This window comes from Vulpes lagopus, chromosome 7 (genome assembly GCF_018345385.1).
Source record: "Vulpes lagopus strain Blue_001 chromosome 7, ASM1834538v1, whole genome shotgun sequence".
In the NCBI taxonomy this organism is placed as follows: Eukaryota; Metazoa; Chordata; class Mammalia; order Carnivora; family Canidae; genus Vulpes; species Vulpes lagopus.
In genome coordinates this window covers 7,785,581-7,802,010 of record NC_054830.1, presented here as the reverse complement: position 1 = coordinate 7,802,010, position 16,430 = coordinate 7,785,581, and the positions used below count along the sequence as shown (strand labels likewise).

General features: G+C 50.8%; 1 protein-coding gene across 3 annotated transcripts; it reads right to left on the bottom strand.

The window, feature by feature from the left end:
* Positions 1 to 136: 136 nt before the first annotated feature.
* On the bottom strand, positions 137 to 12,387 carry C7H19orf38 (chromosome 7 C19orf38 homolog). 3 transcript variants are annotated; one of them, XM_041763188.1, is made up of 7 exons: positions 12,191 to 12,387; positions 10,480 to 10,788; positions 8,412 to 8,501; positions 7,398 to 7,425; positions 6,178 to 6,221; positions 4,482 to 4,519; positions 137 to 733 (listed from the first exon to the last, which is right to left on the bottom strand). In XM_041763188.1, the coding sequence occupies exons 1-7, from the start codon at positions 12,219 to 12,221 to the stop codon at positions 584 to 586; spliced, it is 690 nt and encodes a 229-aa protein (XP_041619122.1). In that variant the 5' UTR covers positions 12,222 to 12,387; the 3' UTR covers positions 137 to 583. The 3 variants fall into 3 exon arrangements, with proteins under 3 accessions (XP_041619122.1, XP_041619121.1, XP_041619123.1); XM_041763187.1 differs by lacking the exon at positions 12,191 to 12,387 and having other exon boundaries at positions 10,480 to 10,932; XM_041763189.1 differs by lacking the exons at positions 6,178 to 6,221; positions 7,398 to 7,425; positions 12,191 to 12,387 and having other exon boundaries at positions 10,480 to 10,932.
* Between the last annotated feature and the right edge of the window lie 4,043 nt (positions 12,388 to 16,430).

Sequence of the window (16,430 nt, the reverse complement as noted above, 5' to 3'; positions counted from 1 at the left end):
TGGGCCTCCCCGTATACCACCTTGACTGCGTGCACTAGAGGGAAACAGCTCCCCTCCCCCTAGGCATCCAGTGATTACACCCCAGAGACCCTGGAAGCTTGAAGGATGACGCTCCATAGAGACCTTGGGAACAGCTCCAGAGCCGTTATAATTAATAACTTAGGCACGCCAGCAGGACAGACATACAGAACATACCCCGGGGTACCCTATGGTCCCAAAAACCCGGTTGGGTTGGTCAAGTAGATGTAGCAAGGGGAGAAGGAAACCAGAGGCTTATGTGGAGGACTCAGACCTCCTATGGCCCAGGGATCCTAATATCTCCTTCCCCAGGTGGTCTGAGAAGCTGGGACTCCAAAGAGAGTCTTCCTGCTTTCTGTCCAGCCTCCAAGACAATGTCTGTGCCCCCTTACTCACTCCTGCTCCTCTGAGAGGAAGGTCCCAAGGCCAAGGATTCTCCCTTCATCTCCTCTGCCAATTCCCTGAGAACGCAGACAGAAACCCCAAAGTAGCTAGAGGGATTTCAGGCCCTGAAGAAGGGCTGAATGCAGAGTGCACAGACACAGGGGGCCTCTGATCCTCAGCCTCACTGGCAGGACCGGAAAGTGCTGAATTCGGGGGGCTCAGGTGAGGATGATGTGGAGGTAGGCCTTTTCCGGGGCCCAGAGCTGCCAGGTGTCTCGGTGGAATCCGAGCAAGCATCCACGGTGACTGCATCTTCTTCTGGATTCATTGTCTTTGTCCATGGAGGAAAAACAGAGAACAGGGTGATTTGAGGTTTCAGGATCTAGGGTCTCCCTACATTCTGAGTCTGAGACTCCCTCCCCACCCCCGGCCGCCAGTCCATCAGGTCTCATTTCACTTCCCACACACTAACCCCCAGCTCCAGGGTCCAGATCCTGACCTCTGTTGTCCTGCCTCCTGGTTCTTTCTGAACCAGACAGCCTGGGTTCAAATGCCAGGTCTACCTTGTCCCAGTAGTAGGACTTGGGTTGGTCTTGGTCGAGTAACTTAACCCCTCTGAGGCCCTCTTTTGCACAATAGGGTGAATACTACAAAACAAAGGAATTGAAAAGTACCTGGCACCTGGCAAGCACTAACTGTTAAGTGAACAAAGCTATCATTATCTCTTCCCCTCCCTGCCCCATCCTGGGCTTCCACAAAACCTTCCTCAAAAGTCTACCCTCTCCTCCACCATGAAGGCTTCCACCCCAAATGCCAGTCAAGGAGACATGAACTTCCTAACACTGAAATGTGGTGGGTGAGAGGAGGGTAGGTTTCATCCCAGTCCTGCACCTTCCTAGCTGGACGATCCCAGTAAGGCCCATAATTAGATTCTAGTCTTTTTTTTTTTTTTTTTAATGTCAAAGCGCCTGGGTGGCTCAGTCGGTTGGGCGTCTGTCTCTTGATTTTAGCTCAGGTCATAATCCCAGGGTCCTGGGACCCAGCCGCGAGTCGGGTTCCCTGCTCAGTGAGGAGTCTGCCTGAGATTCTCTCTCCCTCTCCCCTCTGCTCCTCCCCTTGCTCATGTGCTCTCTCTCTCTCTCAAATAAATCAAAATTAAAAAAATAAAAATAAATATCAACACCACTTCATAGGGGATTATAAAGTGAATATCAGACCCTCAGTATAGTAACACAATACAAGCTGGAGAATGATTAGCTACTTCACTTTTATTTCAGCCAGCAGCACAGCTTCTAGTGCTTCAGAGGGAAGCGAGAATTGAAAGCAGATATTTGCACGCCCATGTTCATAGCAGCACTATTCATAGTAGCCAAAAGGTGGAAACAACCCAAGTGTCCATCAACAGATGAACAGATAAAATGTGCTATATAAATGCAATGGAATATTATTCAGCCTTCAACAAGAATAAAATTCTGACACCCGCTACAAAGTGAATGACCCTTGAAGACATTATGCTAAATGAATAAGCCAGACACAAAAGGATGAACGTTATATGACATCATTTCTACCTAAAATGTCCAGAATGCGCAAATCCACAGAGAAAGCAGCATGGTGGGTGCCAGGGACTGGGGTTTGTTACAAATGAGAAGTTACTGTACCGTGGGGACAGAATTTCACTTTTGCAAGACCAAGTTCTGGAGATGGGATGGTGGTGATGGTTGCACAATGTGAATGTACTTAATACCACTGAACTGGACACTTAGAAATGGTTAAAATGGTCAGTTTTATGTTATGTATATTTTACCATCATGGGAAAAAAAAAACAACTAGAGAAGATCCCACTAAAATTTACTGTTAAGGAAAGAAGCATAATAGTGTGGATAGCATGCAATCATTTGTGTTAGAAAGGGTAAGGGTAGGGGGTCCTGGGATTGAGCCTCCCCCATCAGGCTCCCAGCTCAGCAGGGTGTCTGCGGCTCCCTCTGCCCCTCCCCCATTCGTGCTCTCACTTTTATTTATCTTTCATATAAAATCTTTAAAAGGAGGGAGTGAGGCTATACACTCCCTATTTTCACCTTTGCTTCCTTTCACGAGAAGCTTCTACTGGTGGCTACCTGTGTGTGTGGAGGAGACCAGTGAGCGCACAGGGGTTAGTCACAGGAGGATACTTTACTGGATATACAATTTTAACATATGGATGTATTTCATATTCCAAAAAAACATTTTTTAAGTAGTCTCCATGCCCAACGTGGGGCTTGAACTCACAACGCTGAGATTAAAAGTCGCAAGCTCTACCACTGAGCAGCTGGGTACACACACACACACACACACACACACACTTTTTAATTAAAAAAAACAAACATATATCGTCACAAGGACAAAGATACTTTTTAAAAATTTTCTCCTAAAAAAAAATTTTTTTTTTCTCCTGTTTCGACTTGTTTCAATTTCAAATGCCTATTTTTTTAAGGGAAAAGGAAAAGTCACCAGGGTAGTGCCTCGAGCAGCATGTCTTCTCACAGAAAGTTTTAGAATTTGCTCTGCCTGCAGGATTTTGGGGTTTTTCTTAACAGCATTGGATTTGTTCCCGGAAATGAGACCTCAGGGGGCTGAACCCGCCGATGGGGCCAAGCCCCTTCCTTCCCACATTTGTATGCAGTTTAAATTTGCTCGCTCCTCTCTCCAGAACCCGACTCCTGTCTGCACCTGCCCTAGGGCATCCGCCGGGTGGGTGGTCCGTCTCATGTCCCTCCAAGGCTGCTGCTCCCCAAGACTCCCACAGGCCTCCCTCCTCCTGACTCTCTCTCTCCCCCCCACCTCTCCCCCACCCCCGCGCCGTCGGTCCAAGCCCCCCAAGTCTTTCCTCCTGCGGCCGCCAGAGGGCGCAGGCGAGCACCCGAATCGGTCCCCTCCCTCTGCTCCGAAGCCTCCACCGCTCCCACCCCCCTTGGGGGAAAAAATCAAAGTTCTCCGCGAGGGGCTCCCCACGACTCATCACGCGGCTCCACTCCAGTTGTACTGGACGGACCGTGCCAAGAATGTGTCCCCCGGGCCCGGAGCAATCTTCCATAGCTACCCTCGTCGTGCCCATCTCTGAATTTCCTGGATCCCCCATCCAAGTGAGAGGCGAGCTTCGCTCTCACTCCTACCCCACGTGGCATCGCCTGTCTCCTCCCACCCTGGTGCAAATGAGAAAGGTCTGAAGAATTAAAGGCCTTGTGCTGTTCTTGTTCCAATGCCCAGGAAGGGTGTTTTGGATCAGCCCCACCCCCACCCCCACCCCCGTTATGGTGCCCTAGGCACACCAACTCCCCACCCAGGCTCCGTGAAGGCAGTTCGGAAGTGCCCACTTGTCCAAATGGGGGCGTCCGAGGCCACTGAGTGGGGCCACCGTCACCCCAGACCTGTATCCTACTCCGGAGAAGAGCCAGATGAACATTTCCTTGATCCATAGTTTCCATGGCTCATCTACCTCCCACCTGATCTAATAATGATAATAAAGTACAAACACGAAAGCTGCTTCAAGATCCAGCTGTGCCGAGGAATCCCATAGACCTGGGTTCAAATCTCAGCCCCAACAGCGTGTGGGCTGTGGGAGCAAAACGTCTTGCAAAGAGGCAGGGTGCCGGAGCCCCTCCCCGCTGAAAGAGAAACGCACAACTTGGACATTTAAGCCGAAATCCCTGAACCTGAATATAAACACAGGCTTTCCTTTACCAGGAGGGGACCAGAGTGTGCATCAGACTGTTACAAAGCACACGACCCCACTGGGTCACCCTGAGGCCCCTGTCACCATTCCGTAGGGCTGGCCCCACTGAGCGCAGAGGCGGCAGTGACCCTGACAGCCGGCCCGGGGATCCTGCCCCTGGCCACAGGCAGGCCTGGACACAGCTGCCTCCCATCCCCTGGGATTGTTCAGAGCCAACTCTCGGCTCACAAAACAAATCCCTGCTCTATATTCTGGGCTTTTCCCAGGCCCCCGAGGCTCGGAGACATCGGGTCAGGCCCCCCCTGCCGGTGGTCTTCCGGGCAGTAGGACAGTCCGCACACACCTGGGACCAAGAGATGAAATGACTTACCATGGAGATGGCAAACAGAGAGTTGTCAAAGGTCATATCTGAAATAGAGAACGGAAAACCAGAGGCCAGTTTAAGATCCACGCTCGCTGCCCTCCTGGGGTCCTCCCCCCGCCCCCAGACCCACAGGCCTCAAGTCAACCAAGAGGAAGGGTTTGGGATCCATCTCCCAGCCTGCTTCGCTCCCTTCCAGCCCATTCCGCAGGGAGAACCGCTCCCACCTGTAAACTGAACAGCATCCTTTTCTGCTCAGAGCCCGCCCCCAGGGGCCCCTCGGTTTCTCCTCTTAACTCCCGCTTTCCAGAGCCCCCCTCAGCTCCTGCACCGCCCCAGGCGCTCCCCAAGATCGCCGTAAACACCCCCTCGTCCCCGGACCACCCTCCCGCCGGCCAGCGGCTGTTCCCCCACAGCAGTAGGACGGGCTCGTGGGCAAAGACCACCTGTCTCGGCCGTGGAGGGACGCCGCCCAAACGCGAGCACATAGTAGGTGCTCAATAAAAGCGTGGGCCAGTGAAAGGAGAGCAGAGGATGGACTTCCTCCTCCGCTTGGGGCCCCTTCCCCTGAGCACCGCGCGGCAGCCACTGGCTGCCCGTCGCCCCCTGGTGGAAGCCTTTGGGATGACATGGCCTGGATCACATAGTGGGGCTCCATGCAAGGCCCGGGCCAGGGCGCCCCGGGGCGGGGGGGGGGGGGGGGGGGGGACAGACACAGACCGTCCCCCCGCCGGTGGAACCGAGGCCCGGCGCTGGAGGGGAGGACTACATGGACAGCAGGCAGTGGTTACTTGTGCTTTTCTCCCCGCGAGAGGGAGGAAGAGTGATAGGGTGCGGGAGGGCAGGTAAGTCTAGGGAGGGAATCAGGGAAGGCTTCCTGGAGTAGATGGCATTTATTTATTTACCTACTTATTTATTTATTTATTTTTAAGATTTTATTTATTTATTCATGACAGACACAGAGAGTGTGGCAGAGACACAGGCAGAGGGAGAAGCAGGCTCCATGGAGGGAGCCCGACGTGGGACTCGATCCCGGGTAACCAGGATCACACCCCGGGCTGAAGGCAGCGCTAAACCGCTGGGCCACTGGGGCTGCCCTATTTTTTGGGGGGGGGGGTAATTTTTTTTTTTTTTTTATGATAGTCACAGAGAGGGAGAGAGAGAGGCAGAGACACAGGCAGAGGGAGAAGCAGGCTCCATGCACCGGGAGCCCGATGTGGGATTCGATCCCGGGTCTCCAGGATCAAGCCCTGGGCCAAAGGCAGGCGCCAAACCGCTCTGCCACCCAGGGATCCCTATTTTTTTTTTTAAGAGTTTATTTACCCAGTCACAAGAGACACAGAGAAGCAGAGAGGCTTAGGCAGAAGAAGCAGGCTCCCCACGGGGAACCCGAACCCTAACCGGGGACCCCGGGATCCCTGAGCCAGAGGCAGATGCCCACCCGCTGAGCCACCCAGGCGGCCCAGAAGGTGGCCTTTAGAGGGAGGAAGAGTGTTGTAGGCAGCGGTCAGTGAGTGAAAGGCCAGAGGATGAGGCAAAGGGAGAAGGTGAGAGGTGAAACCTGGGGATGGGGGGAGGGGAGGGCGTGTTCTTGGCCCTAAGGGAAGTGAGAGGAGGTGGAAGAGGTTCAGCAGCAAGGAGTGAGACCCCAGAGTTTCCAGGGGGTGAGCCTGCCCCGCAGGGACAGGGGTAGGAAAGTACACACCTGTGCTGGCGAAGTTGACCTGGGCCCAGCAGGATTCTCGCTCTCTGCAAAGGGATTCGGGAGAGAGTGACCAGTTGCTCCTCTGGGGCTGGAGGATTCTTCCCGGAAGCCCTGCCTCCCAACTTGGCCTTCGCCACCCACCTTCCTCCCCATCCTCCCTGAGTCCCCCTCTTGCGGGAGCCCCACCACCAGGTGAAGTCAGGATTCAATCCTTGGGGCTGCTGCTAGCTCAATGCCACAGGGCAGTGGGGTGTCCCCCTCTCTCAGAGGGGAGAAACTGAGGCTGGGGCCAGTGGGGGGCTTCCTAACGCCCAGGACCCAGGACCACTTCCTAAGGCTACACGTTGGGCACTGCACAGCCCCAGAGGGTGCCACTCACCTCTCCCAACTGTGACTTTCTGTAGTATCACGACCATTTTGGGTTAAGGGATGTGAGGAAGACTCAGCAGCCACTTGCTCCCCATGTGACAAAGTGCTGAGCCTCAGTCTGCTTGTCTATAAAATGGGGCTACTTATAATGCCAGCTTCTGCGGGAGCCTTGAGCTGCTGTGGGCTCCAGCTGCAGAGTCTCCTAGCACAGGGCTCTGCATACCCTAGGTGCCTTATAATGGCACCTGTTCCTCTTATGCAGCCCTCCCACCAGAGACACTGTTTGGAATGGAGCTCCTACCCAGCCTGGGAAGCGCCCTTCTGTCCCCAGAACCCAGCCAGGTTTCAGAGTCCTTTTTTTTTTTTTTTTTTTTAAGATTTTATTTATTTATTCATAGAGACAGAGAGAGAGAGGCAGAGACACAGGCAGAGGGAGAAGCAGGCATCATACAGAAAGCCTGATGTGGGACTCGATCCAGGGTCTCCAGGATCACGCCCTGGGCTGCAGGCAGCGCTAAACCAATGCGCCACCGGTCTCAGAGTCCTTAACACCCATCAGGTGACCACTGCTTACAACATTCTTCCTCCCTCCAGTCTGGGTCTAAAGGCCACCTTCTGGGACACCTGGGTGGCTCAGCAGTTGGGGGTCTGCCTCCGGCTCAGGGCATGATCCTGAGGTCCTGGGTTAGGGTTCGGGTTCCCTGCGGGGAGCCCGCTTCTCCCTCTGCCAGTGTCTCTACCTCTCTGTATCTCTTGTGAATAGTAAATAAAATATTAAAAAAAAAAAAAAACCTCATTTGGTATTTCTTTCCCCCAAACCACCTCCTGAGGCTCTCCAGAGATGATCTCACCTTTTCTTCTGCAAATTTCTTACTTTAACTGGGAACAAAAAATAAATAAGCATTTATTAGATTTTGGTTGTGGTTGCATCCCAGTTGCAAAAAACAAAAACAAGAATCCAAAGGCTCCCTCATATACTTGTGACCCAACCTTGCCTTTACCTCTGGCAAATTTGCCACTCCACAGGAGAACTCCTGCAAAAACCTCCCCACCCCCCAATTACATGAGTAATGTATATTGGTAAAAACTTCAAACAAGCGTGTAAAAAGAAAAATTTTTTTGGTTACAGATTTTACTTTAAGTAATCTCCACACCCAACATGGGACTCAAACTAACAACCCCTAGATCAAGAGCTTCATGCTTTACTGACTGAGCCAGCCAGGCACCCCTAATTTTTTTTCTTTTAATGTTAGCTTCAGTGGTTGACAGGAGCTGGGAGGAGGAATGGACAGTTAGCCTTTAAAGGGGACAGAGTTTCAGTTGGGGGAGAGGACAAAGTTCTGGAGAGGAATGGTGGGGACAGTTGCATAACAAAGTGGATGTACTTAATATTGCCGAACCGGACACTTAAATAAGTTCAAATGTTAAACTTTATGTTATATATATTTTATAATTTATAAATTTTTATCACCTGCCCCTGCCCCACCACCAACATTGCACTTCTGGAGGATTCTTTGCTGCTAAGTTTTGGAGTAAGACTTCCCCAGCTATGCTTCTAAAAAATGGGTGTGAGGGGATCCCTGGGTGGCTCAGTGGTTTGGCACCTGCCTTCGGCCCAGGGTGTGATCCTGGGGTCCCAGGATCAAGTCCCATTCAGGCTCCCTGCATGGAGCCTGCTTCTCCCTCTGCCTGTGTCTCTGCCTCCCTCTCTCTGTGTCTCTCATGAATAAATAAATAAAATCTTTTTAAAAAATGGGTGTGAAAAAAATAAAAATAAAAAATGGGTGTGAGTACGGGTTCATTTTCACATTCCAGAGGTTGCAGACTGGCAGCCCCTGAGCTGTACTTTCTCTGCCTGCTGTTACCTTTCCTGACCACCACAGCAACGGTCACCAGCCCAGCAAGGAGAAGGACTCCAGCCAGGCTCAAGGAGAGTGCCAGTATCCAAGTGGGCCCTAGAGGAACATGAGAAAAAGAGGCAGGAGGCAAGTTATGGAATTGTGGGGGTACAGGGTGAAGGTGAGACACCTGTCCTCCAGATTACCTTTGGGGAGCCAGCCCTACACCCCCCCATACTGCTCAACCATTTGACTTGGGTGTAGCCAGACCCTGAGGATCTGGCAAATCTTGTGACTGGGCAACTAGCAGATCTCCCCATCGCCACCCCAGGCATGGTGATTGGTCCAGGGATGGGCATGTGACCAAAGCTGAACTAATGAGAGCTAATTCTGAGACTTGGCCAGACTACTGGGAAGAGAGAGTTACTCCTCTGGCCAGCAAGCTGGTAGGATATACTTCTGGAGCCACTGGGCACAATTTTGACACCAGGAAGAGGAGGGCTTGCCTGAGGATAAGATACAGAAGAAAGCAGTGCTGAGAGCTGGCAAATGATTCCTGACATCTTTGAGCACCTGGATTGAGCACCTGGATCCAGCCATGCCTGAAGCCAGTAATGCAAACCGACTTTGGTTTGGCAAACCAGCACATTCTCTTTTGTTGCTGAAGCCAGTTTGAGTCAGGTTTCCTGTTACTGGCAGCCCGAGAGTTCTGTGGGCTTCAGCCAGGGGGGTCAGATGACATCCACCCCCCAGCCCTACGGTGGACCCTGAAATCCACACAGAAGTCATGCTTCACAAAAGCATGAAGCTCCAGCTTCAGAGTTTATTTTTCGGCAAGGGATTTGGCTGCCCCTCCCTGGGGAGAGGGGGTCTCTCAGGGGAGACAGGAGGAGGTGACCTGATCCCCACGGAGATGAGGAGCTAAGCCAGCAAGGAAGACAGACACACATTCTTGGTATTTTCACACTGTCAGCCCTTGTTCATTCATCCGTCTGGGGCAGGAGGGATGTTGTCCCCTCCCCACTCTGAGACCACAGGCCCAAGGTGAGAGAAGGCGGCCTTTGACAGCAGAGCTCAAAGACACAGACTGTTCTGTCCCCTGAACCCACTGGGGCCTCTGCTGGCAACATAGTTCTCTTGCAGCTGGAAAGTTCTGATGGATGGTGGTGCAGAGGCTCTACCTGGAGACTCCTCCCTCCCTCCTGCTCCTTGATCCCCGAGCCCACACCCAGCCTCCTGTCCTGAAAAGACCACAGGAAAATATCAGCCTTCCAGGGCTCCTTCGACGAAGAGCCAAAGTCCTCAGGGCCGCCGACGGCCCTGCACCATCCTCCTTGCCACTCCCTGCCTTCTTCTTCCCCAATTTCTCTCCTTGCCCACTATGCTTCAGCCCTACAGAGGGCCCCCATGTTCCTCAAACACACCAGACACGCGCCAGCCTCAGGGCCTTTGCACAGCCCGCTCCCTCTGCCTGGGAGCCTCTGGTCGCAGATACCCACATGGCTGGCTCCTTATCATTCAGGTCTTTGCTCAAATGTCACTGCCTCAGAGAAGTTTTCCCTGGCCACTCTCCTCTGTATTTGAAATGACATCCTTCACGGGGTGTACTTTGTCCTTGCTGTTTTATTTATCCCCTGATGGCACATGGAATATTTATTGGACTCCCTGCTTCTCATCTGTCTGCGTCCCCTCAGAATGTCAGCTGGGGGACGGGGGATGGGGGACCTTGTTTCACTCACTGCTGAACCCCGGGGCCAAGTACAAAGCCTAGTGCATAGGAGGTGCTCAAAAATGTTACGTGGAGGGGAGGGTGCAGCAGGGTGTGGAGGTTTAACGCCTAGATACTGGAGCCCGCAGAACCCCAGCTCTGCTGCCCCCCAGCTGTGTGACTGGGCCAAGGCCCCTTGTGTCTTCTGCCTCAGTTTACTTCTCTGCAAAATGGGGAGACTTGCTGAACCCATCGCGTGGGATGACTGTGAGAATTAATCAAGGAAAGCTGAGTCCCACAAAGACTTCCGAGCAGAGGGAAGAGCCCGAGCAAAGGCTCCGGGGTGAGCAAAGGAGCCGTGGGCCCCGGCCGGGGGGAGGGCCTTACCTGGGAAGGACACTTGCAAGGGCTTGCTGAGGTCCGACAGCCGCTCCTGCCTGTGCTCAGCCAGCACTCCATACTGGCAGCAAAATGTGCCCCCTGGAGCCTCCCTGTCACCTCCAGTCACGTTGAAAGTGACCCTAAGCTGGTCTGCGGGTGCCTGCAGGAACTGGACCACCTGCCCTCCACGGTACAGTGTGAAATTTGCCCCCGGGAAGCCCCCAGGGGCGACACAGGCAATGTGGATGGGGTCTTCTTGGCTGCTGGGGTGTGGGGGCACCAGCAGGATGGACGGCGCTGGGATTGCCAAGGAGCCTGGAATGCAGAAGAAGGGAGGCAGGGTGAGCGGTGAGAGCAGAGGCATTTTCTGGCTGTGTGGTCTTGGGCAAGTGGCTGACCCCTTCTGGGCCTTGCTTTTTTTCTTTCTTTCTTTCTTTCTTTCTTTCTTTCTTTCTTTCTTTCTTTCTTTCTTTCTTTCTTTCTTTCTTCTCTTTCTTTCTTCTTTCTTTCTTTTTCTTTCTTTCTTCTTTCTTTCTTTCTTTCTTTCTTTCTTTTTTTTTTTTAAGATTTCATTGCTTTATTCATGAGAGGCACAGAGAGAGAGGCACAGACACAGGCAGAGGGAGAGGCTCTCTCTCATGCAGGGAGCCTGACGCGGGACTCGATCTCAGGACCCTGAGATCACGACCTGAGCCAAAGGCAGCTGCTCAACCACTGAGCCACTCAGGTGCCCCTTGCTTTTTATTTGCAAGTAGACAATCAACCCTACCCCGTTGCTATGTTGAGGGGTTCAGGTACTAGCTCGTGGGAGGGCGGCAGTGCATTTAAGTCATTTTATTATAATCGCAGTGGTTATTACATAGCAATGCGATTATTCTCTTACTCCTTCAGTCAACAGCACTCACTATATGCCAGGCCCTGATTTAGGTGCTGGGGACAGAACATGGACAAGATAGACAGACAGACATGCCTGCCTCGGGGATCTGATGTTCTCAAGGAGCCAAGAAGCCCCGCGCCACACATCGGACAGGGTAATGGGAAGGCTGCATTGGCTGCAGAGGCCACGGAGGGCTTCCCTGAAGAGGTGACCTAGGAAGAGCTAGCGGAGAGCATTCCAGGCAGAAAGGGAAGGGCACGGGCAAATGCTGGGAGGGTGGAAGGGGTATGAGGTCTTCCAGGAGGCCAGGGCAGCTGGAGGGGATGAGCCAAGGAAAGAACAGGAGGAGCAGAGAACAAAGGGGCTCTCCTTTTTCCCTGGCTGTGGTGAGGATTTGGGACTTGGGGGTACAGCTTCCTATAGGAGGTACCAGTGTCTCCCCAGGTGCCCCCAGGCTCCTGAGCAGAGTGTCTCTCACTCAGGTGAGGTCTCCTCCAGACCTTTGCCCCCCCTTCCCCCAAGCAGATCCTTCTATCACCCCCGCTCTGGAGGTAGGAGCCCATAGAAGCCAAGCAGGGCTGAGTCATGGGGCGTGGGCACCGCTGTCCCCAGCGGGGTGGGATTTCTGACATCCTTGATGTGGGGGTGATGAGGGGCTCACTAAGAGAAAGCCATGCTCCTGGGGCAGAGCCAGAGCTCTGGGGCAAATCTGTCAGGGTCCTGCCTCCTCCAGCACCCGGGGAGGGCAGCCCTGTGCGGCTTTCTGCCTCCAGAGCAGAGGCCAGGTGGGCAGGGGTGGTGGGAGCGGGGTGGGGGCGGTGCAGGGGGCCTCAGGCTCACCGGCTGCAAAGAGCAGGACAGTCCAGGGCATCTCTCCTCCCGAGTTTGGCCAGGGAAATCTGGCTGAGGCCAGTGAGGCCCACGGCTTACCGCCAACTCCTCCTGTGAGGCCAGAGCAGGGAAAGGAGAACCAGGGCTGATTTGAACGAATGTTTCCTCACTGGCAGGAAGTTGCACACACACACTCAGCTGCCGAAAGGGACTCTCTCCTCTCCCCACCCCTTCCACGGACACACATCAGATCCTGGCATCTCGCTGCACTTTGGTGGACACTGTTCTGCAGAGATGGGAGGAAAGACAAAAGGCTAAGATGGTCAGGTGTGTGTATGTGTGTATGTGTGTGTGTGTGTGTGTGTGTGTGTGTGTGTATTTTCTCCCTATGAAGAGAATTTCTAGCTGGCATGAGGAAGGGACCGTGGGCTGTTTGGGAAATCCATGCCCAAGACACAAGCCCCAGCCCAACCAGTTCCAAAGTTGAGACACCTGTTGGGTGGTGGTTGGTAGAGCACAGTGGTTAGTGCTTGATCTCTGTCATCTCAGGCAACAACATCTTTCTCTGAAGCCTCACCTTGCTGCTCTGTAGAACGGGGCTAAGAGTTGCAGATATTAGATCCAAAGAACTCATGATACGAAGTGCAATGCCTAGAGAGGTGTGAGTGCTGCCAGTGTGAGGCCATAGGAGCAGCATCATCCAGGCAAAAGGGAACACTAGCTTCAAAACTGAGGGAATTGCCTCCTGTTTACAGCCCAGAAACTTCCAAAGGTCTGTCTTATCAAGTAAGTTTGCTTTGGTCTCTCAACATTTCTGCTCAAGTCAAGCAGGTCCACCTGGAGGTTTACACCAGGGAAGGATAGAAGTGTATGGTCACTAAACAACAAAAAAGGGCCATCGTGGTGGACTTTTTAATTTGGATACCCAAAGTTCATTCCAACTTCAGGACCTTTGCACATGCTGTCTCTCCTGCCTGGGGTGCAATTCTATTAATCTGGTAAAATTCCACTTATCTTTCAGGTTAAATATCACTTCTGTGAAATCTTTCCAGATTCCTCTGGACTTAGAAAAATTTCCTTGCTAAATTATACTACAGAGCCTTGTAATTTCATTAAATTAAAATTAGCCTGCTTATGTTTTCAAAGAATTTATTTCATCTAAGTTGTAGAACTTATCAGTATAAAACACTTCAGGGATCCCTGGGTGGCGCAGCGGTTTGGCGCCTGCCTTTGGCCCAGGGCGCGATCCTGGAGACCCGGGATCGAATCCCACGTCGGGCTCCCGGTGCATGGAGCCTGCTTCTCCCTCTGCCTGTGTCTCTGCCTCTCTCTCTATCTCTCTGTGACTATCATAAATTAAAAAAAAAAAAAAAAAAAAAAGAAACATTTAAAAATAAAAATAAAAAAAATAAAACACTTCAGACTCCTTTTTTATCCTTTTAATGTCTGTAGGGTCTGTAGCGATGTCCCCTCTTTCAATGGTAACATGTTTTTTCTCTTTTTTCTTGAATAGTCTTTTCTTTTTTTAAGATTTTATTTTTTTAGTCATGAGAGACACAGAGAGAGAGGCAGAGACATAGGCAGAAGGAGAAGCAGTCTCCCTGTGGGGAGCCCGATATGGGACTCGACCCCAGGACCCCAGGGTTGATGCCCCGAGCCAAAGGCAGATGCTTAAACTAGAGCCACCCAAGTGCCTCATTTTTTTTTTAATTTTTTTTTCATTTATTTATTTTTTTTTTCTTGAATAGTCTGCTAGGGGTTAATCAGTTTTCTCAATCTTTTCAAAGTATTAGCTTTTGGCTTTGTTATTTTTCTCTATTTTCTGCTTCTGTTTTGTTTAAGACTTTACTTATTTATTTATTCATGAGAGACACACAGAGAGAGGCAGAGACATAGGCAGAGAGAGGAGCAGGCGCCACACAGTGAGCCCAATGTGGGACTTGATCCCTGGACTATGGGATCACGCCCTGAGTGGAAGGCAGACGCTCAACTGCTGAGCCACCCAGCTGTCCCTTTATTTTCTGTTTTGGATTTCATTGCTTTTTGTCTTATTTTTATTTATTATTTCTTCTATTTACCTTATGTTTCATCGACTCTTCTTAGCTTCTGAAGATGGAAGCTTAGATCATTGATTTTAAAACTTTATCTCAAATATAAGCATTTAAAGCTACATATTTATATCCAAGTACTGCTTTAACAGCATCTCACACATTGTGACCTATATTGTGCTTAAGTTAGAGATATTTTATTTCCCTTGTGAATTTTTTCTATGACTCATACATTATTTAGAAATGTGTCCATTTCCAAACATTTGGGATTTTTTGATAGCTTATTGTTAGTTATTTTTTCAATTTAACTCCATTGTGGTCATAGAATGTACTCTATATAATTTCAGTCCCTTGAAATGTATTGATATTTTGCTTAGTGGCCCAGCACATCTTGATCCACATTCTATATGCACTTGAAATGAAAGTACACTTGCAGTTGCTTGGTATGTAAATATCCATTAAATTAGGTTATGGTGATTTACATAACATGCTTGAGTTTATTGAAATCATCCAGTGCTCTTCTTCCAGGATGCAGGGTTGGGTCTGTGCTGTCTCCTGTAATTTCCCAATGCCTACCACAGTGCTTGGCACACAGTGAACCACAACTATTTCTTGATTGTTTGACTTGAAAGCCAAAAAATATTCATTCAGTCTATCTTTGTTGCACTGTCCTGGGTGCATAAGATACAGAATTAAGAGAGGTTCCTGGCTTGTTTATCCTAGCAGCTGTTTACTGAGTGCCACGAAGGCTCAGTACTGTGCTGAGTGCCAGGGACACCATGAGTTAATAAAAAACAAAACAAAACAAAACAAAAAAACAAAAAAACTCCTGCCCTCAGGATGCTCAGAGTTTGGTTAGAGAGTCAGGCAAGCAGACAATGAGAGTCCAGTTGGTGGAGTGTTATAATAGAGGCACTCACCACAAGGAGCTCTTACCCTAGATTTTGCAGGTTCAGGGAGGGTTTCTGGGAGGAGGTGTTATCTAACTCCAAAAACCTGAGAAGGAGGCAAGAGAAGGACTTTCTAGGTAGATGCAAGAATATGTATGCAAGACCTTGGATGAATGTAAGGGCTTCATCCTAGGAGCCTTTAGTATGATGCAGGAATCTAAAACCTGGAATTTTATTATTTTATTTTATTTTATTTTATTTTATTTTATTTTATTTTATTTTAAAGATTTTATTTATTTATTCATGAGAGACACACAGAGAGAAAGAGGCAGAGACACAGGCAGGGAGAAGCAGGCTCCATGCAGGTAGCCCGATGCGGGACTTGATCTCAGGATTCCAGGATCACGCCCTGGGCCGAAGGCAGGCGCTCAACCACTGAGCCATCCAGGGATCCCCTATAACCTGGAGTTTTAAATTCAGAAAAAGACACACCTACCTGTATTTGTCAGCTATCAGATGGCACCCAGAAGAGGTACAACTAGGAGTCATGGGCAGGGTGGAGGGAAATCAGCAAGGGATAGTGACTCCCCAGGGTCAGGAAGCTGTTACGAGCCCAGGCCTAAAGTTGCTAGGGATGTGGCCTGTGTAACTGGTCCCCTCTCTTCTCTGGCCACTCCTCTCCCTTCACTCCACTTCCTTTCTGCCCCTGAACCCCGTGAGTGCCTTCTGACCTCTGAGAGCTTGTTCTCTTGTTTGCCTCCTCTCCCTCTACTTCACGTCTGAGATTCAGTGCCACCTCTCCAGAAAGCCTTCCCTGATTCCATCCTGAAATGTGCCTTCGATTTACCACCTATCATTTACTGTTTAGTGCCCATCACCACCTGAAATCACGTTAGTGCTGAGCTTGCTTAGGTATGATCTGGCTTCTACCCTGGGATGGTGGCTCCACCAGGATACAGACAGGCCTGTTCTATTCTCAGTGTCAGACGCTCAGTAAATATTTGTTGAATACTTGGACAGGGGGCAGTTTTTGTTTAATAGAAGGAAATAAGAATCACCCCATTCAGCCCCCAGATGTCACCCAAAATGGTGGAGCTGGTAACTCCCAGGGCTGGTCCCTGTGCAGAAAGTTCGACAGCCTGAGCAAACACAGTCCGAATCAACTTTACTTGAATTCTGGAAAACGGGCAAAGGTTAGTGTCAGCCAAGTGAACACCGAATCAAAATGAAAGGAAATCTGAACATGGCAGGAAAGCTCTGTGGTGTTTTCCCCTCCCTTTTCTCATCTCCTTCCCAGTGTGGTGGAGGTCT